Raw genomic sequence first — 22,760 nt, forward strand, 5'->3', positions numbered from 1 at the left:
TTTTTGTTTTTCAGGACAGGAGTAAATGAAAGTAGGCGGCATAGTTGCTTCAAAAACTTACCTTTCTTTTGCTGGTTCTATTTTTCACAAAAGTACAGCATTGTCTGCAATTAAGGCAGCATAGCAGTGGTATGTTGATTGCTTGAGCTCCCTGAGAACAAGCCTACTTAACACAGTGCTGAATTGCCAGAGCCTTTTTGTTTGTGGTGTTCTGCTGCTGCAAAATGTTCAGCAGTGATGCTGGAGTAGACGAGATCATCTCTGGCACCTTCATGCATATTTTGCCTTTGTTAATGTGGAAAGCAGTACTTTGCATCAATACTGGAGAGAGCCCACTTCTTAATTAGGCTTCATAACTCTCTTCCATAGAAATGAAAGTTGGTGCAGAGATAACCACGACTTACAAACTTAAAAACTATGCTTGTATAAATGATCATGAACCATTTTGGCTGCTGCTTTTGAAAAATGAACACATCTAATCTTTAGCTGTCTGCTTATCAAAGTTCACCACCACTAGTTTTGTTGTGCTTCACTTAAGGAAACTAACAAAAGATGTGGCTGATTCTCAAATGAATTTGTGCTTGAAGTCCCTAATGCTTTTTAAATACTTCTTGTACTGGGTATGCTGGCAACACATGTCACTTTTCTGACAAGAATGTGCATGGTGAAGCCACTCTTTCTTACCTTGCTTGGAACTTTTTCTCCTCTATTTGGTAGGATGAGTATTGCAGAAATAGCTGAGTATGCAGGGAAATATATGGCTTGTGTCCTTAAGATCTTAAGCCTGCTCTTTGCTGTATCCGAACAGAGCTGGCAGCATGGATTGCTTGAGGGCCTTTCACTTTCGTGCAGACTTTGGTCATCAGGAGTCAAACTTACCTATTTGACTCTATGCTAGTGCTTCTCATCTGCTTCAGTGAAGTCTAATCAACTGGCTCAGCTGATGGAGAGGCAGTTTGGTGAGGAGGGGACAGTGACATAAAAYATACTTTTTTTTGTTGGTGGTGGGTTTTTTGCAGTGGCGTCGCTTTTGAGTTAAAAATAGTGGGAAGCAAGTAGTTGTTCCAGGCTGCATAAACAAAGCATTGAAGTAATTGCAGCTGTGCAAATTGTGGCAACAGGGAGAGATACTGATGCTTTTCCACCCTCTAGCATGGTTTTCTTGGTTATTGGCCAGGGGAGAGACAAGGCTGATGACAGCATGGAATATACTGGACTCCTGAGGTTTGTAGCAGTCGGATCATTGGAAAAGAGCCGGAGGTGCGTATGTTCTTCTGTTCTAGAATATCATCTTCTCACTTTTCCAAAACTTGCTTCTTCCTCAGCCACATGCTTGTAGTTTACCTGTGATCTTAGACCAGGATGCTAATACAGACCTCGATGGGAGCAAGCATTCACTTGTGACATTACAGGTCTTATGCATTCATAAGACCTTGCTGTGCGTCTCTGTCACCTGTTTTCAGTGGCCAGCTTGGCCACTTAGCATGTTAACCTTAATTTGCTTTCTTTCAAAAATGGTGGAAAGATGGATCTGTTTAGTAATAACTGTTGTAGAAGTCTGCCTTCTCCTGCGCATGCTGGGAAGCGGGGAGGTGGAGTTCAGAGTCCTTCACTTAGCTTCAGCTATCTCTGAGTGCAGCTTCTTTCAAGTGCTTCTGGGGAGCAAATGATTTTTGAGCCTGTGCTTTCTCCTTAGTTGTTTGGAGCCTGCAAAACAGATCAGCYTATCTACATTTCAGTTCTTTATCCAATTGCATCACTTTTCTTTTGTCTTGTATCATGAGATTAATTTCTTACTGCTCCATCTAATGTTGATTTGGTTTAGGAGGTTGCGCTAGAGCAMAGCTATCCTGCTGTGAGATATGTGAGATGTCGTGCTCAGGTACTAAAAGTAGTTTACCTCCTCCACATCCATATCATATTTCATTGTCTGTTTTGTGGCTGTGATGGTGGAAAGCCTGACCACTGAGTCAGGTAACTTTCCACATTATGCTGGTTCCTGTACTCTCTCTTGCTTCTTGTTCTGTGAGAAGCTTTGATCTTTCTTTGTGAGTGTCAGTGTGGTCTCTATGGACCCTGGAAGAGAGCCTTTTTTCTGGGGAAGTTGTGCTTAGATAGCTTTCTCTGTTGGGACTTTTTTCTCTCTCCCTTGCCTAAATTAATGGAGTGAGACACCTACAAGGGCAGCACTGGTGCTGGGCACTGCTACTCTTTTTTTTTTTTTTTTTTTTTTTCTTTTTTTTGGGGGGGTACCTTGTTAGTGGCAGTACTTAACTGACCTATGTCAGAGCGAGCATGAGGACACAACTTACTCCTTCCGTCCCCACGATCCTTGGTTTCTACAGTACCATCTTCCAAGTCACCAGGGAGAGGCTGAGCTGTGGAACGAGGTAAAGATAGGATCATCCCATCTTGTTTTTGTTGAAATAACCTGGTGTGGCTGCTCTGCATTGACCCCATCATTCATTTCCTGAGGTGCTGCCGGCTTTGGCTCTGTCTCCCTGATTGACCGTGGTGGGGGAGAGATCGATATTGTGATTAGCTGGAGAGCTGAGGCACTAGCTGTGCTTGTCACGCTTTGCTTGTGGGCATGCGGAGGAGGGGTTGAGAAGGGAGCTCTCATGCGTGCTGCCAGCCTCCCACCTCCCYGGCTCGGCTCGTTGCTGTGCAGCTCTGGAAGGCTTCAGCCAATGAGAAGCACAAGCATCAAGGCAGTTCGGCTCACAGAATAACTCCTGAGGTGCCATGTTTTCAGTCTGAAGCATTTAACTTCTCCATTGCTTCCTTGTTCCTTCCGTGTACCTCTCTTTTCCTCCCCCCCYCTGCTGTTTCCTTGTTGGGAGAAAGCACGTGAGGGATAACATGCTATCAAGTCCCTCATTCAGTCTCAGATTGAACTTGCTATATTTATTACCTCTGCAGAGCAGCTCCGTCCGCGTTTTTTTGGTCTGTCACCATTTGGTGCTTTGTGACCACGTGAGGTGGTAGGTCATGCAGCTGGAGGCAAACTGAGCTCTCAAGGCTTGTGCTTAGCATAGCACTCTAAATAAGGTGAAAATGCTCCTAAAATGGGGTCATCAGCCATGTCACATGCATGGGCAGTCCACCAGTTGTACGTGCTGGCATACATGCTGTATAACTGCATGATGATTTGGACTTCCCGAAGCAAGGCAAATATTGACAAATTGGAGTGTGTCTATAGGAGAGCCACTGAGATGGTTGGAGGAGAGGCTAGGGGACCTGGGACTTCTTGGCCTGGAGAAGGCTGCAAAGGGATGTGAGCAGCCTTCCCCTACCTGAAAGAGGGCCTTGGAAAAGGTAGCAGCAGACTCTTCTTAGAGGTGACAGCAAAAGGACAAGAGGCAACAATCATAAGGTGCAACGGGAAGTRGCAATTGGGCATAATCTCCCATGAAAGTCTCTTTCCATAGTGCTGGGCCTCAGGAAGGCTGGGGATTCTCTGTCCTTTGAGACACTCAAAACCCGCCTGGGCAAGGCTCTGAGCAGCCCCATCTGACTGTTACACTAGGCCTGCTTTGAGCAGCAGGTGGGACTGCACTGACCTCCAGAGGTTTTTTCTAGTCTTTTTCTTATTTTTTTTCCTCTGTTGTTTTATGGGATCTATGAAATTGAGGTTTGTCTTTAAAGTCTGGTAGGAAATGATGTTGACTTAGTGGAGAGAATGCTATACACTGAAGCTTTAAATGTGCATCTTTAACACTGAGCGGAATGAATGTTTGACGACACTGAGTATTTTCAAGTTACTGAGGAAGGAGACCAGTTAACCGTGAAAGCTGCTTTCCCCCTGCTCCTTTTCTTGCTGAGTGAAGCCTGGACTGTGCTTTGCTTTCCTAGTTAGGCTCCCACTGCTCTTCCACTATTTTGATCTCTGTTTATAAAGTATACTTTACCTTCACATCCACGTGCTCTTCAAAATAATATCGACTCCATCTCCAGATTAGTAAGGAATAAAACAGGCATTCTTATTTTATCTCTAACTAATAAAGTCCAAGCGGGTTACAAATTAACTGTAACAAGAAGCTAATCACCAGCCTCCTGCACCCTCTGGGATCCCAGGAGGTTATTGGAACAGCACACTGGCCCAGTTTCGCTTCCTCGTGTGTGCAGTGAATGGATTTTTTGTTCTGTTTGGTGTTTTAAGCATGACTCTTTATAAGCTAGTTTGCTGGTTGGCTGCTATGTGTACRACTAGCAGTTGACAAATGACTTTGGAGGGTGAAAGCAACCTAAGTAGCTTAATAGGATTTAGCTCTGTCTACACTGGCTTGCCAGAGCATGTTATAAACCACTTTAGTGGGATTCCTTTTTTAAATATAACCATGACATCAGTGCAGGCAGAACCTCTAAAAGAGCTCTGGGAACTTTCCTGTAAAATCAATCTCAAAATGCTGTTCAGAAGAATTAATGAGTGAATGTCTATGCAGGAACTCAAGTTTGGGGAGGAATCGTACCACAGTTGTTCTTCTGAGCAGGATATAAGGCTCTCTGAAGGAGGGCTGTGTGCATACTCGTTTACATCCTAAATACTTTGACTACTAGTGTAGACTCATCCATCCTGGGAAAACAGAACAGCTAACAAGAAGTCCTGTTAGGACAAAGTGGTGCAAATGCCTACTTCTTTCAACTAATGTAACTGTTCATACTGCAAAATAACTCAATATGCTACCTATTCCCCAACCTTAGTCATAAGGAAAGCTAGCAATGAGCATATTTGTCCCTGAACACCTGGTATAATACCAGTTCAACACTGGGCCTTCACAACTTTCAACGTTGCAAGCAAACGAGCTATGACAGAGATAAACAGCTTTGTGTAGTTGAAAGGAGCCCATTCCCTCTCTTCCCTGTACCGTGCTGGGAAGTGGAGGAACTGTGCGCTTCCAAGTCTGAGCAACTCTTCTCAGAGTGGGATGCCTCCTATAATGCATGCTGTGGCACCACATTTAACTCATAACCACATCTTTCATTTATTTATTTTTTAATTTCTGTGTGCATTGACCTATTGCCCTCTTCTCGTGAATGGCATTCAGGACGTGAATTTGAAATCCCCTTTTTTTAACAGCCTGACAACTGAACAGCAGAAGTGGAGTGGCAAATCGTGTGTATGCTGACCACTTGCCAAAATGTTCTTCTGGAGGGAATAGCATCTGACTTCATCTTGGTTGCTGAGAAGACCATCTGCAGCTCCACACTGCTTAATGGAGGAAGCTGTAAAGAAAGCATCTCTATTCAAACTGTATTTCCCTTCAGTATAGCTGCCGGAGGCCCTAATCCCTTCTCAGCAATTGGCGAGGAGCCTGCGTGAGGCCTTTCTTAGCTCTGTAGCTTGCCTTACAGAGGCTGCAGTGCTGAGAGGAGAAGTGGTTAATGAGGCTCCCAGTCTTGTCAATGGTGCAGAAACACAGGCTCCAGCTGTGACTGTGGTGGGTCTTGGCTAGCTTGGATAGCTTTTGATCCGCTTCCTCTGTTAGTCTCTCTATGGTATTTTTTTTCCCTGGGTTTTAAGATTCCCAGTAGTGAATATTCGTTGTCTTTGTCCCTGAGATTTTTTTGGAGAGCTTTAAATAAATAAAGAAATACACTCACAAATTAAACCCTCAAACCCCCAAAAAACAAAAGCAAGGAAGACTCAGATTGGAAATGTTTCCTGCATGTGAGTGAGGTTTTTTTGGGGGGAGGGAAATGCATGGCTGCTTAGGTTGAAGGAATAGATTTCCTCCTTTCCTACTCCAGTTGTAGTAGTCTTCAAAGAGAAAGTTTGGAGTGAATATATGGCAAGCATAGGAGCGCTGCACTTGTTTGTAGTCAATAGGCTGTGGCTAAATGGCATGTTCACATTGTTTATGCAAGGAGGTCAGTTCAGTTCCACAGTCAATAGATAGGTCAGAGGTCTGTGTTCCTCTTTTCCCAACTTGTAGGAGAAAATAGCTGTCCCAATGGGATATTGCCCTGCTCCAGTTCCTTGCAGCCCCTCTGCATGCCAGAGATACTGCATTAAAGCTGACTTTAAATAGAAAATACTTTAAGGAAGATATCAAAGGGACAGCTAGAGGTAGCACAATGGGCTGTGTGTTTTTAAAGATCTAGGGCTTGTCTGCCTTTGATTTTGCTCTTTATCCCTTTGCTGAGGTCAGCCATCAGGGTAGCTATACCAGTGCAATTTGCTAATGCAATCACAAGTGCTGTTCCTCTCACCCTGTGACAGACTTYTCCTATTCTGAACTGCATTAAGCTTTTGCACTGTAAAGAGCCGTTTGGCCCGCTTTAGGTGTRGACAGATGCTTGTAAAGCTGAACGGGGCAAATATCAGTGCAAATGCAGTGCCCCATTTTCTTTTGTTTTTGTTCCACTTCTCGCTTTCAGTTTTGCTGATTGGCTTCAGGGTTGCAGGTTGAGCGCAAACCGGACTTGGATCTCCATGTTGAAGATACCTGAGTGGTTTTCATTTAGCCTATTCATGTCACTGAAGCATAAACTCTGAAGCCCAATTAGAGCAACTTTCTTGTCTGTTCAATGCTAATAAAAGCATTTTATGAAGTCACTTGAGTTAGATTTGTTGTCTTTGCCAGGAGAATATCCCTTTCCCCCCCTAATTAGATTTTTTTTTCTTTTAATTCAGGTGCCCCCAAATGCCAAAGTATAGAGCTTCTTAGTTATACTAGAAAATGCTTCAACTTGTGGCTTAATCATTTTSCTAACAGCTGCTGTTTAGGGAAAGACCTCTTTGTGATGCTAATGGTATGAAATAAGCTGTATACATGTTAGTAGGCATGTTAAGTTGCTTTTCAAGTCGACATTAGTAGAAATTTGATATTGGAGTTTCCATTCTAATTTGGAATGTCTCAAATTATATTGCATCACTTTTATGTTTCAATGCAGCAAATGTTATGCTGTGTTTACAGTATACAGCAGAGGATGTATGGCAAAAAAACTGAAGACTTAAATGGGATTAAAATGGTCTCTGCAGAAATGCTGTCATTCAGAATTTTCTGGGCAAGACTTTATTTTGCAAATAATTCAAGCACACAACCCCACTGGGCCAGCACTAATCACATTTGCTAAATTTGTTTTAAAGATATGTTTATCTCTTGGGTTGTCTTACTTTCTGTGATCCTATGGTGCATTTTGGGGGGTTTTTTTTGTATTTTTTTGGTAATCCTTCTGATAGCAAATATTACTAATACCTTGTTTTCAGGTATGATTCTTTATCTTAAAAAAGTCATCTTTACAAATCAGTTGAGTCTTGTAATAAACAATAGTTCCACCTGAAAAATCTCCTTAAAAATAGGTGTATGTGGTCTGAGTATACACTGAAATAAATTACTTAACACCCAGTGTTTGGGGAGAGAGGTAAGGTGGTTGACTTTCTGTTAGTTCTGTTGAAACACTTCTCACACTGAGCGAGTTTCCTTACCTCTTGGTGCCCAATCAGCATGCCACACCAAATTCTGGTTACAAGCCTACCAAATTATTTGGTGGTGGAAGGTTACAGTGATACTGTTAAAGGARTGGGATGCTTTATAGAGCCTCATAGTGGAAAAATGTTAAGAGCAGGCCTGTCCTAACTTTCCAGAATCATTTTCATCCAAGCGTCCAAGGTTGTTAAAAATTTCTCTTCTGTTAAAATGAACTCCTTTCATGTGGAAACTGTGGAAACTCGGTGTGGATTTTTTTTGTCACGTGGACATATTCGAACTGGTTTCCTTTCAGCTGTTTTTGATATGTCCACAACTCACAAGATGTGCAGAGAAGATGCCAAAGGAGAGGCCTGTTTTGAAGAATGCTCGTGCCGCACATCTGTGTGTGCTTTGTACGCAATTGAATACATACGCTATTAAAAAGTTTGGAAAAAAGTCCTCTCTATCCAGTGAAACTCCTCAAATAGTGTATGCAGTGTCCAGCAAGTTTGAAATAATGTGAAATAATAACAGAAGCAGGCGGAATCACGTTATCTACGGTTGTTGCTCTTATGGAAACACTAGCATCCCTGTTGATGGGTTGATGTTCCATTTGGGCTAAGTTTCCACAACTGGGAAAAGTTTGTTTTGTTTTCCATTCAACCTAAGGATGGCTGTGCTCATTTCCTCTCTTCTTCCCTCCTTTCCCTCCTCCCCCAGTGCTTTGTGTATTCTTTTCCAAATCAAAATGGTATGTGAAAGCCCTGCTCGAGAAAGATTGATGGTTGCCCCCCAATGGAATATTGCAGCTCTGGAAGCCAGAGCTGAGGGTTGAGTTCAATGTGTCCAAGCTCCATAGTGGTTAATCTCTTCTGATTTGGTTAGTTGTTTCAAGAGGAGATGGTGAAGTAGGCCAAGTAATGCTGCTGTGATCCTAAATGTCATGTTTTAATCTTCACAAGGGCTGTGCCATTCCTTATGCAGTCCTGGAAAGGGCAGGCTTTAGGTCCTGCAGAGGAACAACAGGAGAGTTGTGGAGAGGTGCATGTGATCATCTGACCTTTGCACAGAGCTCTTGAAACTCACAGGTGCAGTATGAATACTTGAGTTTCAAACCATATCTTAAAAACAGAAGAAGGAAAAAAAAAAAAAAAAGGAACAGCTGAAAGGAGCTGTTAAGCTGTTAAGGCACAGGTTCCTTACAGGTGAAGTCTGGGAAGAAGACTGTGCGTGGTCTGGTCAGCATAGATAGATAAAAATGTGATGTCCYAGCCGTTTGCTTGCTAGTGAGCAAGGACAGGCGCAAACAAGGGGGAGGATTTTCTCTCACTGAAGTGCATTGTCCCCGAGAGCCCACTTACTAGAAGGGGGAGGGAAGAAGGAGGGAAATTAGATTAAGTCACTGGGCTTCAGGCCCAAGCATTTCCTGCCCCCTTTTTTCTCCCCTTCCCCCCCCTCCTTTTTTGCTTTTTTCTTTTATGCACCAGTACTGCCTCCGTCACGTGCTCAGCTGTGCAAGCTTCCCCTGCGCCTATCTGCATGCAACAGGCAACTTGGCAAGGCTGCGTCTTGCCTTCGGGGAGTTCCAGGCCAGCAGGAGCCGAGCCGAGCCGAGCTCCCGCGGCAGAGCGGCACATGTGGAATAGTCCTGGCAGGGGAGTTTATACAGTGCTTGGGCTCAAGCCAGGTAAAGCAGGCAGTGCTTGCTTATCCCCAAGTTGTAGGAGCATTAAATTCGTACTTCCGTTATAGCGCACGGTTTCTTTCCATTATCCAGTTTGCTGGAAAATTACCTTGTGAGGAGATTGGGGTTTAAGACTTTAATGGATGATACAGCTTTCTAAGCAAGGGAATAAAGCTGCTGCTTTAAAGACCTCAAGTGGAGGAACTAGTGTTGGGGAGGAATGCGTGAGCTAATCTGCTGTGGGAAAGGAATGTCTGGTGAAATTGTGCAGATCTGTCACGAATGTGGTGGGCAGGCTGAGCGTGGATGCAAGAAGTGCAGAAGACCCACTGAACTCTTTCAGTTATCCTTTCAGTGTCYTTCCCTTTAATATTCCAAATATTTACTTCATTCTTTTCTTTAAAACAAAGTTAACTCCAGTTAACTTTGTCCAACTGGGAATATGAGGAAGGAGTAAACTCCTAAAGCTGAAGGCCTATTCCCAGYGAGGATTCCATGCACGTTTTGCAGGTCTGGGATTTTGGGCAAAGACCTGCATGAACAGTGATGCATCCATTTTTTTAAAGCCCTGGAAGGGAATTTGCAGAATCCCCAGAAAGGAAATCCGCCTTTTCAGCGAGAATGCTCATTTGACAAGCTGCCAGTTCTGAGCTAAGCCTCATTTAATAAAGATTTAGTCTGTGGGGACCTGTCAGTGGAAACTGAATTTGGTGAGTGTGTCTCATTCTTTTCATCACTGTAGTGCATAGAGGCTTTCAGCCAGCATTATGGAGAAACTAGGGATAAGAACATTCAATTTAGAGGACCCCCTTACCTCTGGGAATATTTCCTTGCTGTGTAAGATGGAGATTGCCGAGTTGGTAACAGCTGAGGGAATAAATGTTTTTTTATTTGACTTTAACCCAATAGGACTCTAGTGTTCACTGCTGATTAGCATGGCTTAGATCTGCATTTGTGGGCAGAAAAAAAATCCAGCACAATTGTTAGGCAAATCCTTTGTGCTAGATGCTTTCAAACTCTTCAGTTTGGTTTGTGAGATGAGATGCTGTAATGAATGCTAGCACCTGCCTCGCTGTAACCTGTGGAAGCTGAGGAGCGTAGACTTAAATGCAGTATATATTCAGGCACGACTCTTGACAGGACTCTGGGGATGATTCTGTTATTTATTGGTTATTGCAACAAATGAAACATCAGCAAGATGTGTTGTCTTGGTCTCTGCACTAGTGGCTTCTGTGAATTGGATCAAATATGAAGACTATGTTGAAAGCTTTTATGAAATGAGGGATCAGAGTGTTAGTACAGAGGAAATGATAAATTTTTAATCAACCTAGTCTTACTCTCACGTATTGCCTGCACAAGAGTACTTGAGAAATTAATCTGAACCAGCGGAAGGAATAAATTCAAAGCAGATCAAACCACTTGAAATGTGCTAAAGTGAATTAAACTACACTGAGTTAAAGCCATTCTAGTTAAACTATGTTATATCCCTGTGTGAACACCCATTTGTAATTAAAGTAGCCTTAGTTCACAGCTGTAATGTCAGCCAACTTAGGAGCGCCCCTTCCTGTGCAGATAGCGTCTTCCCAGTATTGCAGAAGCTAGACTGTTTACGTAACCAGCCTGGTTAAACAGATTTGAGCAATCTAGTCATGTTAGGAGATGTTTCAACTGTTTTATTCCTATATCTGGTGTATTGCCTTTAGGTGATACAAAMATAATGACACAATCCTTGGCATTTTCATTTTCCAGAAACACTGTCAATAGCGCAAAGAAACTGGAGAAAAAGTGTTGGCCTGTATCACTGGTCCAATGTGGACTTGCTCTTAATGCATATATCTGCAGTCTCTTGCACTTCCTTACAGCGTGCTTGCTCTGGGAGATGTGGGTATAAGCAGATGAGACCGTGGAACCTGTACGCTGTTTCCATGGTGCTCTTCCTTGCTGCTGAGGGATCCTTAACAAAAGAGAATACATCTTGGTACCGTGGGAAAAGGCTCTTCCACAACATGTTTCCTGCTCAGCTGCACTTCTCTGCTGTGTTGAATACTGTAACTGGCCTGGGAAGGCCTGTCCCCCAGGCAGAGGAGATGTGGATGGTTTAGTGCTGAGGTCAGGCAGTGGTTTCCACATCCTTTCCTTCCCCTCCCCCCCTTTTTTCCCCCTCTCTCCACTCTCGATTTAGATTTGCCAATACGTAGTTGACTTCATTCCCTACCAAGGTCTGCTTCCGTCGGTAGCGGCTGTGGGATGAATGACATCCTGAGAGGCTTAAATACCCTGACGTACGCTAATGAGACTGTTCTCCGATGTGCGGCACTTTTCACTGGAAGGGTGACAGAAAGAAAAATGGAGGCTCTGAGCGTACAGCACGTTCAGAACGAGTTGCTGAGGGGTCAGAGTGTTTTGCTGTTGCCAGCCTTAGAAAGGGATCCATTTGATAGGATGTAATTACTAGYAATCTATGCGTCCATGAGCTACTTAGATGTTCCAGACTGCAATAAAAGGTGTAGAAAGTAGTTTAGGCATGACTTTATCCCACAGCAGTTGCTTTTCTTGCTAAGAAGACTTCAGTCCTTCGTGGAATAAATAGATACGAGAGGTCCTCTGGCAGCAGCCCAGTTTGCTTCATTTGTTCTTCTGGGTGAACGTTTTTCTCTTCCCACACTCCTTTAACCTCTTCTCTCTGTTTTATTAGCACRTTCTCAAGTCACTGCATGGAAATCCAGAAGGAACATTAGTTGCAGATTGAGTGGAAAGCTTTCTTTTGGCAAAAGCTAACTTTAAGGTAAAACAGTAAATAGTTCATAATCTGGCAATGATTAAGCCAGCTGTGGTGTTCAGATGCTCAAAAGCTAGAGCTATTAGATTTTTATATTTTGTCCTGTGGGCTGAAACTGCTGAGTTTAYGTTAAAATAATTTTTAAATTATTAATGGAAGATGAAAAGCATGAAGTTTTGCTTTTAAGGAACCACCTGAAGGCCTTCAGCTTTGCTCCTGAGTTTCTTCAAGAGGTTTTAGTGGAGTTTCTGACTAGTACTAAAATAGCCATGTTATTCAGAAATAGCTGTCAGCTATTCTGTGCGAATAGCTGCTCACTATGTCATGCTACTGTGAGTACAGTTAAGGTCCAAGAAGTGTGATAATTGGAAGTCTGATAGCTTGAGGCTGGCAAAACTTGGAGCTAATAAACACATGGATCGTTCTGAGTTCGTGTGTATTCAAGGTTATCTTTCTAAACCTGTCCTGCCTGCCAGGACTTCTAGTGCTGGGTGAACTTCATGGCAGAGAGGAGGTGGTGGTGTGATTAGGATGAGTCCCAAGCCAGCGCTCCTTTGTACCATCAGGTSGGAGCAAAGAGCACTTAACATGACGTGAAACCTCACTCACTGCACATGAACACAGTCCAACACTACCCTCCTGCAGTACAACGCTAGATTTATTTTTTTTTTTTTAGGTTTTCCCTCATAAGGAAACTTATTCGAATGTGTCTTCTGTATCCCTTTTCTCACATCATTATGCAGACCACTTTTCCCCTTCAGGACTGTTCGCAATTGCAAGGATGGTTTCTTTTGTGGTGGCGCTTCCTAATGGGGGAGAACGAGATGGGTTTATTTGTGGATTCTAACTTCAGTTGCAGCTTCAGTAGCTACAATTAGCCTTCTAGGAGCATGGTGATTCGAATTATATTGAGGTAACTAACGACATGGATCGTGCATGGGAATCAGAACTCTGAAAGGGCTGAAACCAACTGTTTGGTATGGAGATTTTTCATCCTGTAGACAAGGCTGTGTGTCGATTAAGTCAGTCCACAGTAATGTAAGGCACCTTAGTAATTGATGATCTATCTCGGAGACCAAGAGGGATGCTGTACTGGAGGCTGACCTGCATATATGTTCTCGGATATAGTATCAGTGCCCTAACACCACGTGAGAGCTCCTGGGAATGCCTGATCAGCACTAACCAGCCCCTGGATATTTTTGTTGGGGGGTTGTTTTTGCAATCCCTTGTTCCTTTTGCTCATGGTACCTCCTTTTGCCACTTCTTGCTTTGCTTCTTATCCCCATTGGGAGGGAAGGTACTGGGAATCCTGGCAACCGTACTGGAGTTGGGAAGAACTGTTAACGCCGCAGCAGGCTGCCAAGCCCAGTCCCCGCGCGAGGCRGACGGAGTGTTTTCAGGTGTCGTGGTGCCTTTCCAAGCTAGCAGTGCTACACACGTACTTCTCTATGTACTGTAGTTAACTTTTATTTTGAAAGTGCTTCTTAGCACTGTAGCTTCATCTCCTGCCAGTCTGGCTGATACCACTTGGATTTACGCTCATTTTCAGGGACTGCTCTGTCTCCACTTCTACCATTAGTGTTAGCACAGTGGTAAAACGTTGCTCCTCCAAGTTGTCTCYGTTTTCCTGTAAGTGTAGTTCATGCATCATTTGCTGTAAAGGTTCTGATAGTTCAGCAAATGTTAGAAGATGAATTGATGCTCTTCTGTGGCAAAAGGCCCAGTGCGTAGTTTTACATTCACTTGGGATAGCRTGGCCTTGGATAACCGAGTCCCAGATTTAGTGTTGCAGGATGAAATGTCTGAGGATTTTATCCAGCCTCAACCCCCCTTTTTAAATACTGTCATTTAATCCTGACAAGCAGGCACAGGCGTATCTTCGGTTCCAACTGGGCTTTCACTGCCAGCCAGTCTCTGGGTCCTAAACTGAGTCATCAGTCAGAAAGATTAGTATCTGCTCTGCTGGGTGATTTCACTTGTTGTCATGGCACATATCCATTAATGGGAAACAAATATTCTCTGGAAAATGAAACACAGATCTTAGTGTATTGGTAGCCAAGTCCTTTTGGCTAAATGCTTAAATTAAGGCATAAATTTAAGTGTCTCTTCRGTTGTCTGGTGCATGGCAGGTATTTTTTTTCTGTCTTTATCTTATTCTTTTCTTTTTTTATGGGGGCTGTTCCTCTGCATCTGCAGTGTGGGTTTTACACTGATAAAGAGTGGATGGGAGGCTCTTTTCAGCTGGCGGCTTCTTTCCCAAGGTAATGCCTTTTAGCAAGTACAGGAAGGTTGTGGGTGCGAAGAAAGAAGTGCAGGCRAGCAGTGTAGGAAAGCTTTGTATTACAGCAGGCTGAAGTGTTTAAAAAATAAAGAATCTCCCCAAGGAGCCTTGTATGCAGAGTGTGTTAGTTAAATTAGTATGGAGTGCTTGTACATGGCAGGCCTTCAGAAGTGGGAGAGTTTGGTCTCTGAATGCAGCTTCCCTCTCGAAGGCCTCTTTCTGCTCGGGAACTCAAACAGTGCACTCACCATCTGGCGTAATCACGGGAAAGGGGCATAGTGCTTTTTCCCTCCCACCCCCACTTTTTTCTCTTAAAAATCAAAGTGCTCCATTCCTAACAACGTGGAGTTTGTGCTGTTTAATCTGAAAAAGTCATACCTACAAGCCTCCCTCCATCCTACAGGTCCTTGGTGAGCTTTGAGTAGGTCTCCTAAGGCCGCAAGGTTGGCTTGCTACCATGCGGAATAGCTGTTCTGCCACAGATGGCTTTAACCAGCGTGCATCTCATTACGTGTGCTTGATGGGCACTACGGTGGGTAAAAGCTGATGTTTGCTTGGCTGGAAAGTGTGTTGCAGCGTTGTGTGGCTTGTAGAGCTTGCCAGGATGCTAACGCGGCTGGAAGTACCTATGGAGCAGCTTGGCTGGGAGAGGGGGAGAAGAGGAGAAGAGCTTGCGAGGAGGAAGTTACTGCCAGGTCCCGCGAGAAACGTTCACAGCCTACRCCAAGGTCTTGCCGTATTTTAACTGCGGCATTCTTTGTTTCAGTCCTTGGACCAGGAGGTTGTTTAGTTGAGGAGAAAGTGTGTAAGTGCTCCTTAAGGAATTTCTGCATGGGGAGGAGAAGAGATACTGAATTAAAAAAAAAAGAAAAGAGAGAACGAGAGAGAGAGGGGGGCACCCCAAACCTTTATTTTACCTTTTGCTGATACAGATCTGTTTGCAATTGCAATATTGAGACAGCAAGAGTTGATCTAGGCCCTTTTCAGATATCTAAGCCATTTTTAGTAAGTTTTCGTTCATCACCACTAGCCAGCCTTTGCCCCAAAAAGTTGGTGGATAGATTATTATTTTTTTTTTCACATGGGAAGGAGTGACTGGATTTGATTTTAGCTGCTTTTGTGTATGTGTGTGTGTGTGTGTGTGTGTGTGTGTGTGTGTGTGTGTGTAAATGAAATTGGTTTACTTTTTTGGTTTTTGGCCAGGGTTTTCTCAGCGAAAAGAAATTGGAATGGAGTTAAATGGAACTGGAATGTGCTTAAACACTTATTGCTTCCCTGTCCTCCTAGGGAATGTCTGAATAGAAATAGATGTAATAAGATAACTAAACTTGTGACCACTTCAAACCAGGATGTCTGTAGCATTTGCTGTTAGTTTTACTCTATCTATATATATGGATGGTATATGAGGGATTTACCAGTTATTCTAGGCCTACCTAGAATAGAAGCTTTGCATGGGGATTTTTTAAAAATCAATCTCACACATGTATAATAAATTCCACCCCCTTTCAAACCCACTCATGCACTTGGATTTCTAATGAATAAGCCTGCATATTTATTCATGCAGATTAAAGAACTGCACAGATAGAGGCAGCTGGCTGAACTTTTTTTTTTTCCTCTTTTTTTTTTCTTTTTTCCCTAAATCTGCTGACCTCTGGTAAAGGGGAAACCCTCCCTGATTCATTTAGGCTGTTTGCAGACTTGGGTAGACAAAATGGCTCAGCTATTTACAGTTTAGACACAGAAGCTGGTTTTGTGGAGCGGGGATAGGGAGGGGGAGAGAGGGAAGCTTATTGCCAAGTCCTCAAGCATTTGGGGTCCTGAGTAACAGCCTCTGCTATGGACGCAGTGTGGTTAAATATGACAACGGTGTTTTTTGTCTTCCCCAGGCCCTGTTGCTGTTGGGTGGCATTGCTCTTTCCTGCCTTGCTCTGGACCTCCTCTTCCTCTTGTTCTACTCGTTTTGGTTGTGCTGCCGCCATCGGAAGAGCGAAGAGCATTTAAATGCTGACTGCTGCTGTACAGCCTGGTGTGTGATCATCGCCACCCTCGTCTGCAGGTGAGGTTGCTGCCTGAAARGGATCTTGCCTGTTGCTCAGGGTGGTGTATCCTGTGCATATATTTTGTAGTTGGTATGCTGTGTTTGTAGCTAGTAAGTGTTGGCAGTAATCCTCCTTCTGCTCACTATATGTGTATTTTACATATCTGTAATATATCTTCTTCCTTTCTGTAACATACTGAACTACCTAGTGGTTCGAGCAATATGAAAAGGAGTTGGTGATGTCCTGCTCTTTGTGCAAGTGGTTAACCAAGGTCTCTGAGTCTTTGGGAGCTCATCACTTAGCTAAGATGGATACAGTTCAAATATTTAGCAGGTCTAGATGGGATTTGTTAGAATCTAGCATCCAAAATGAATGAATGTATGGATTATGAAGAAGGGCACAGATTTTTGTTTTTTTTTTTTTTCTTTTGATTGTGAAGTGTTCATATTTGACTGAAAATGGACTTTTGGAGCTTGCAGTCAATGTAGGATGCTCCTCTATTTCATTATCTGTACTAATGTGCTGTCTCCAAGGGTTGCTAGTAATGCTGCTAGTGTCAGCAATGTTTTATGTTATCACTGAACAGCAGGAACTCTTGGAGGTGAGATGAAAAGAAGCGTTGCTGAATAGCACAAAAAGTTAAGTGATTAGTAGAGAACATGAGCAGGAGAAGTTAAATGAAGAGATTTTAGGTTTTATGTCTGTGTTGCTCTGGGTTTTTTGGTCAATGCAGACAAGGATCACATTTCTCTGAAAGATAGCAGTAGCACCAGTGAAAGCAGGAAAATGTTTGCAGACTTTTGAAAAGAGCCTTGAGCTTRGTTTGTTTTGACTTGGGCAAAATTAGTACGCTGAGATCCATGAACTAAYGTAAATAAAGATGTATGTCTTGAGATTGAGCTTTGCCTTTCTTGAATAAGAATCACTGATGCTTGGAGTTGGCAACTAGGACAACCATGCCCTAGCCTGGGGTGTCATATCTGAAAGCAAACAAGGCATGTTGATTTTGACCAGAAATATGCAGTTATGCAGCATCAAGGTAGCRTGTATCACCTTTCTTTCTGCTTCTGTTTTGATAAATTTTTTGGGGAACAGTTATTAAAAGAAAAGAAAGTGACTGCCATTTGTGCACAACTCCTTTAAGGGAATTAGCTCATGTTTAATTTGATTTTTTTTTAACAGACTGAGTGAGATTTGACTTAGTGAATCCGCAGTGAACAGTATGATTAGAAACCTGAGAGAATTGTGCTAACTAGGATGYGTAGGGATGAGGATGAGCTTGAGCAGCCTCATTGTCCAGAAAGRAGATACGGAAAAGACTAGTGCATTTTGTAGTGTCTCATAGCTCGCTACTTTTTATCTACCGATAGGTGGTGGAATTGGAATGTATCCTTTTTGGAGGAGAACATATTCCTTGAAGGCCAGGCTTAGTTGTTCRAGGATTAGATTGTGCTGTTAATGCCTTCTCATATTTGCTTTGTTGAGTCACATACTTAAAAGAGTAGGAAAGCCCTGAGGTGCTAGAACCAGTACAGCAGAGCAGACATTACTGTGTTGTGAGTTTAGAAAGCTGGGAATGGCTTTGCCTGTAGAGGCAGGGCTTAGTGGTAAGGACGAGAGCTCATGTATTGGCAAACAGAGCCTTCTTTGCAGAGAGCTCCTATGTGCCTTGCTGGCCRCAGATAAGTGCCTGGAGTGGAAAGGCAAAATAGAGAATAACTTGCATAGAAGAAATCTCAGCCTCAGTCACCTTTATTGTTAGTGATTTCAGGAGCTTCAGCTACATCCATTCCAATCCATTGAAAGTGCTGTGGTCCTAACCCTTCCTTACAGAAGCTCTAACTGATGCTATTTATAGCTGTGCTGCTGCTACAGGCTCCTGGTAGCTATTGTTAAGCTGCATATGTGTCTAAAGCAGCTGCTGCAGTGTGGAGGTTTTGTTTGTTTTTAATTGTATGAAGAGTGAGAAGAAAGAATTCTGCACGTTTCCCACAGCATACAGAGACAACTTAAATCGAAGGTCAGCATTTAGATTCTGGTAAACTTGATGCAATTCCTGGTCTGGTCTGCAAGCTGGAAAACTGCTTAGACTCCTCAAAGTCTGAACCGTTTCTGTTTTYGTCTGTGGTTGTACCCTGTTTGTTTCTGTTGCTATGAAATGGAGGGGTATCCATAATTTTAAGGTTCTACCTGAATCTGCAGGGATATTGCATGAATATTTGTCTTGTCCTTTTTTCTCTTAGCTTTTAAACTTCCATTCAGAAGTTGACGCTTTTGAGCAATAGCGGGTTGTGGTAACTAAAGTGCTGTTCAAGTGCTGCTTGTTCTCCTGCAAAGCCCATGTTTTCTGCCTGTCCCACCGCAGCTGGACGCTACAGGGCATTCAAACCAGTGCTGTTTTTCACTCTGTGTTCAGGGTCTGGCTGGGAATGCAGATACGGCTTCCTACAAGCATGAACTCTAACCTGCACTAGTAGGAAGTCCSAATTAGATACCAACAGCTGAAGTATTAGTCAGCTGGCTATATCCTATCCTAACTATGCATTACACKTAACAGAGGTGCCAGACTGGCAGATGTTGCTGTGTTTCGGAGTGACAGGGAGTAAAGGTTATTCTAAATGTCAGTCTGTAGCAGCAGGCTGACCTGCAAGACAGTTTGCACAGTTTGCAAGCTGGAGAAGCAAGGTTGCTGGGATGATGAAGTGGTGAGAGGTTCAAAACAGCAGCTGGACTGGGCTGTCCAAGTGTCRTAAAGTAGAAGTGGATGCTAACTACCGTCTTCCTAGCCGAGAACTAGTTAACTCTGGGTAAGTCCAGCCGTGCTCAATACAAGCTTATCTAGGTAGTACTTAATCCTGGAGGGCTGTTTGCATAGTGAATCCTGCTGAGTCCTCACTTTGTCGCTGTGGATCACCGTTTCCTAATGACTCAGTGTTTCCTGATGAGCACAAGGGAAAATACTGAGCAAGCAGGAAGACATAACTGGTTAACAGAAGTTCTCTAACAAAATAGCATCTCTAATGAGTCTCTCCAATATCTTTATCCACAAAGCTGCAGTAATGACCTGTGCAGGTTACTCCTTGATTACCTAGTTTGTCTCTGGTCCTTACAGTTTGATCTGAGTCTTGCAAGTAATTTCATCCTCAAATCTCTGTAGTTGCCACTAAAATCTGCAGAAGGTAGCTCAGCTCTGAAGGTGGATAAGGAAGTTTCTTTGAGGAAATAGCTGGGAAAGTAGGCTTTCACCATCCATTTGTACCCCTTTTTTCAAGTGCTAGTAATAGCACTTTCCTTTGGTGCTAAAGTGCAAGGTGGTAATTAGACAGACAAATTAACATTCCTCCTGAGAACACAAAGTCTAAAAAGGCCTCTCCTTATGAAGTTCCTGTAATTAAAGATGACTTGGTGTAGTTAGATTATTCATTTCTGAGGATGTGATGTGAATGGGTAGTGTTCATCTTTTCAGTCTGGTTATTGGATACCCACAGGGGCTTTCACTGTGTATGTGTTATAACTGGAAGATCTCTGTCAGAAGGCATGAATATGCGCTCTGGGCGGGATTAATGCCTCTGCTGTTGATGTCTACCTCTTGTAATCCAGAAAACAGTTTTCACAGGTAGTAGTGCAAGGAAATTCGGAATTAGTCTTGATTTACCTCATTCTGGCTCTTTACCGTGAGCTGTCCTAAGCCGCATGACCCTTGAGTACAAGCAATGTGAAGGCAGTGGCCTCAGTGAAATCCAGCAGTGAACTTTTCAGAAAAAAAGAGAGGGGAAATGTAAGTTTTTTTTTTTTTCCCCTCCTGACTTGATGTCTTGAATCTTGCTGAAAAATTGTAGTGAAGCATATATATGCAACATGCAGTACTCGAAATCATGCTGTTGTATCGCTGTGAGCATGCAGAAGTCCTGGTACGCTGCTGTTCTGTCTCAGGCCAYGCACCTCTTTGAAGGGCTTGTGCAAGCGCACTGTCTCTCCCTGGTGTGTGTTTGTGTGTGTGCACCARTAACGATAGTGTTAATCTCAGGAGTGCAGAGTTTTCTTGTCTTTATAGATGTACATGCGTGCATACACGCACCAGGGTGACTGAGTGGCCAAGCTGCTTTTTAAATGCAGTGTTGGGCCCATGAGCAGTAAGAGTGCAAAAATGTGCCATACCAGCTGGGCAGATTGATTTTTAAGATTCTCATTTAAACTACTAGTGAGAAGAAAGATAGGGGAGAAATAGGATTAGCGGAAAGGACAGGAGACTAGCAAAAGCAGGTTTGGGAAGGAGAACTGAGGACAGGAGAGTGTGCAATAAGGAGGAGAGAGGTGCATGTATGCTTTAGGGAAAAACAAGAATAGCAGAAATAGAGATGAATTTCTTGTGGAAGTGTGGAAAATGTATTAGAGTATCTTCCAGAGGATACTAGGGTGGAAAAGCTGTGCCCTTCAGGAATGCTGGTCTAGTATCCACACTGCATGGTGGAAGTGCAGGCTTCCCCACAGTGTGATGGTTCCTTTTTATTTATTTTTTTATTCCCTCCCTCTTGATCATATGACCTGCTGCATCTTAGCCTACAGAGCCTTCTGGGGTTTGTGCAAGAAACCATGTGATTTGTTCTGACCTCAAGGTCTTACACTGCAGGGTTAAGATGAGTTAATCTATTTTTAGTTTAAAAGAGTGAGCTTAAATAAAAGGAGCCCCTCTGTTTCGCTTTAATCAAAGGTAGTTAAAAACAAGTGCAAATCCTTAAATCTGCTTTAAACAATAGCAACTTATACCATCATAGCGTGTGTAGGCAGGGATTTGAAACAACTGTTAGATTTAGGTGAAGCCAAATGCAAGCAGAAAGCTAAACAGCAAGTCCTCTCCTCTCCCCCCACGGCCAGCTCCCCAGCTGCTTTGCCCCCTCTGCTGCAGCACAGCTCCAGGCAGCTGCAACCAGCACGCGTGCTGCTGCGCTTCGGGGACAGTTTCCTTCCCTCTAGTGTGGTAGAAAGGGAAACTCATGAAACTGTAAAGCTTGCTCCTGGGAGGAGGAAGGGCTGTGTAAGTGGTTCTTATCTGCACAGGACACAAATGCGGAATTAAGTTTTGCTGGCCCGTAATGGGAATAATTAATATTATGTGTAGTTCCYAGGAAACACATGATATTGTGAGCTGGCTCTCTGAATTGAAGAGCTTTTATCTTAAATCCTGTTGCTGTAGTATTTTTTTTCAGGAGTGCTGGCTGTGCCTAGGTGGCTAAGGGCAGTTGAAGCGGTCATTAATACGCTGCTGGACGGGAAGCCTGTGAGGACGGCTGCTGCAACGGCTCTGCCCTCGATATGGCAGAAGAGTTTCAAGTCAGTTGCCTGTAGCTGGTAGCACTTTGTAAATGGTGCCCTTTAGTAAATGGGGTTATGTACCTTGCTGCATCTCATTTTTTGAGGACAAAACGACTACTGCCACTTCACTCTGAGTGCTGTTTCTGAACCTTTTCCACCACGCCACTGCTACTGTGCTGGGAATACTGAGAGCCAGCTAGCAGATTTTGGGTGCTTGCCAAGACTTTGCTGAAAGAAATAGGGTTCTAGTAGCTGTAAAAAGCTGAACAAAAAAATGAGTCTCAAAATGAAGGAGTCAAATCTGCATCTTCAGTGTAAAGAATGTCCTGGAATTTATTTGGTGTCAACACACCAGACACAGCTGTTAGACTCTGCTGCTCTGGACAACGGAACGATCTGTCTGAATTTGTTTGCTCTGATAAGACAAGGGGAAGTTGAAGGCAGAGGTTTGTAATTACCATGATGGGCTGCTGAATTGCTGTATCTTGAGCATAGCTCTGGATCTCTAATCTATTGTTGTGTTTTCTTCTAGCTAAATCTGCATCCTAGGCATGCAGTATCTGGCTGCAATAATAGCTGCAACCAGGGAGGAATGCAGAGGGCTTTTCTCTCTTTAATGACCAGTTCCATTTGCATTATGGAAATGCTTCTGAGGAATGCTGTTCATGAAGAAAGACTGAATTCTTGTAATAAGACTAAATGTTTTAAGAGATGCATACCTGCTACTGCTTTCTGCCTATGATGTAGGATGGCTGCTTCCCCTGGAAGACTCTTCAGCTGAGATTTTCATGGGTCAAGCCCTCTATAACTTATGGAGATTCGATTATTGAAAAAAAGCATGAGACTGACACAGATTTTTGTAGCTGCTCTGCTTCTGGTGTGTGATCTTTACTTTTATTTTTTGCGTGCCTGAGGAGAAAGTAGAAATGCAGCCAGGTTAACTATGTTGTTCTGCTCAATCCCGTTGAAGTGGAGGAGACCAGGGAAGGGGGGATGGACACCCTTGTCTTGCGGGAGAGGATCTACAGCTGAACTAGTCGTTTGGACGGTATAGTGGTATATTCTGGTGGTTGCCAGAACCTGTTATCTAGACAAAGCCCCCTCTGGCCGGTCTGCTTGGCTTCATTTGCCAGGAGAGAGACTGGGATTGAGGGGGAAGGAGTGCTGAATGTCCTTCAGTGACTCTTTCTGTTAAACAAAGGTGCTCCGTGTACTTATTCTGAAAGCTGTTGTTTGGCTTGCGTCCTTC

The 22,760-nt window shown here is 43.4% G+C and overlaps 1 protein-coding gene across 4 annotated transcripts in view; it reads left to right on the forward strand.

Annotated features, from left to right (window-relative positions):
- The window catches only part of TTYH3 (tweety family member 3), an 82,026-nt gene that overhangs the window by 25,661 nt on the left and 33,605 nt on the right, over window positions 1–22,760 (forward strand). For all 4 annotated transcript variants that reach the window (XM_085300985.1, XM_085300992.1, XM_085301000.1 and 1 more), the window contains exon 2: window positions 16,046–16,215. In XM_085300985.1, the coding sequence (XP_085157111.1) occupies window positions 16,046–16,215 (170 nt within the window). The remainder of the gene's footprint in view (window positions 1–16,045; window positions 16,216–22,760) is intronic.

Source organism: Rhea americana, unplaced genomic scaffold, assembly GCF_003343005.1.
Source record: "Rhea americana isolate MKP2758 unplaced genomic scaffold, rheAme1 scaffold_10, whole genome shotgun sequence".
Classification (NCBI taxonomy): Eukaryota; Metazoa; Chordata; class Aves; order Rheiformes; family Rheidae; genus Rhea; species Rhea americana.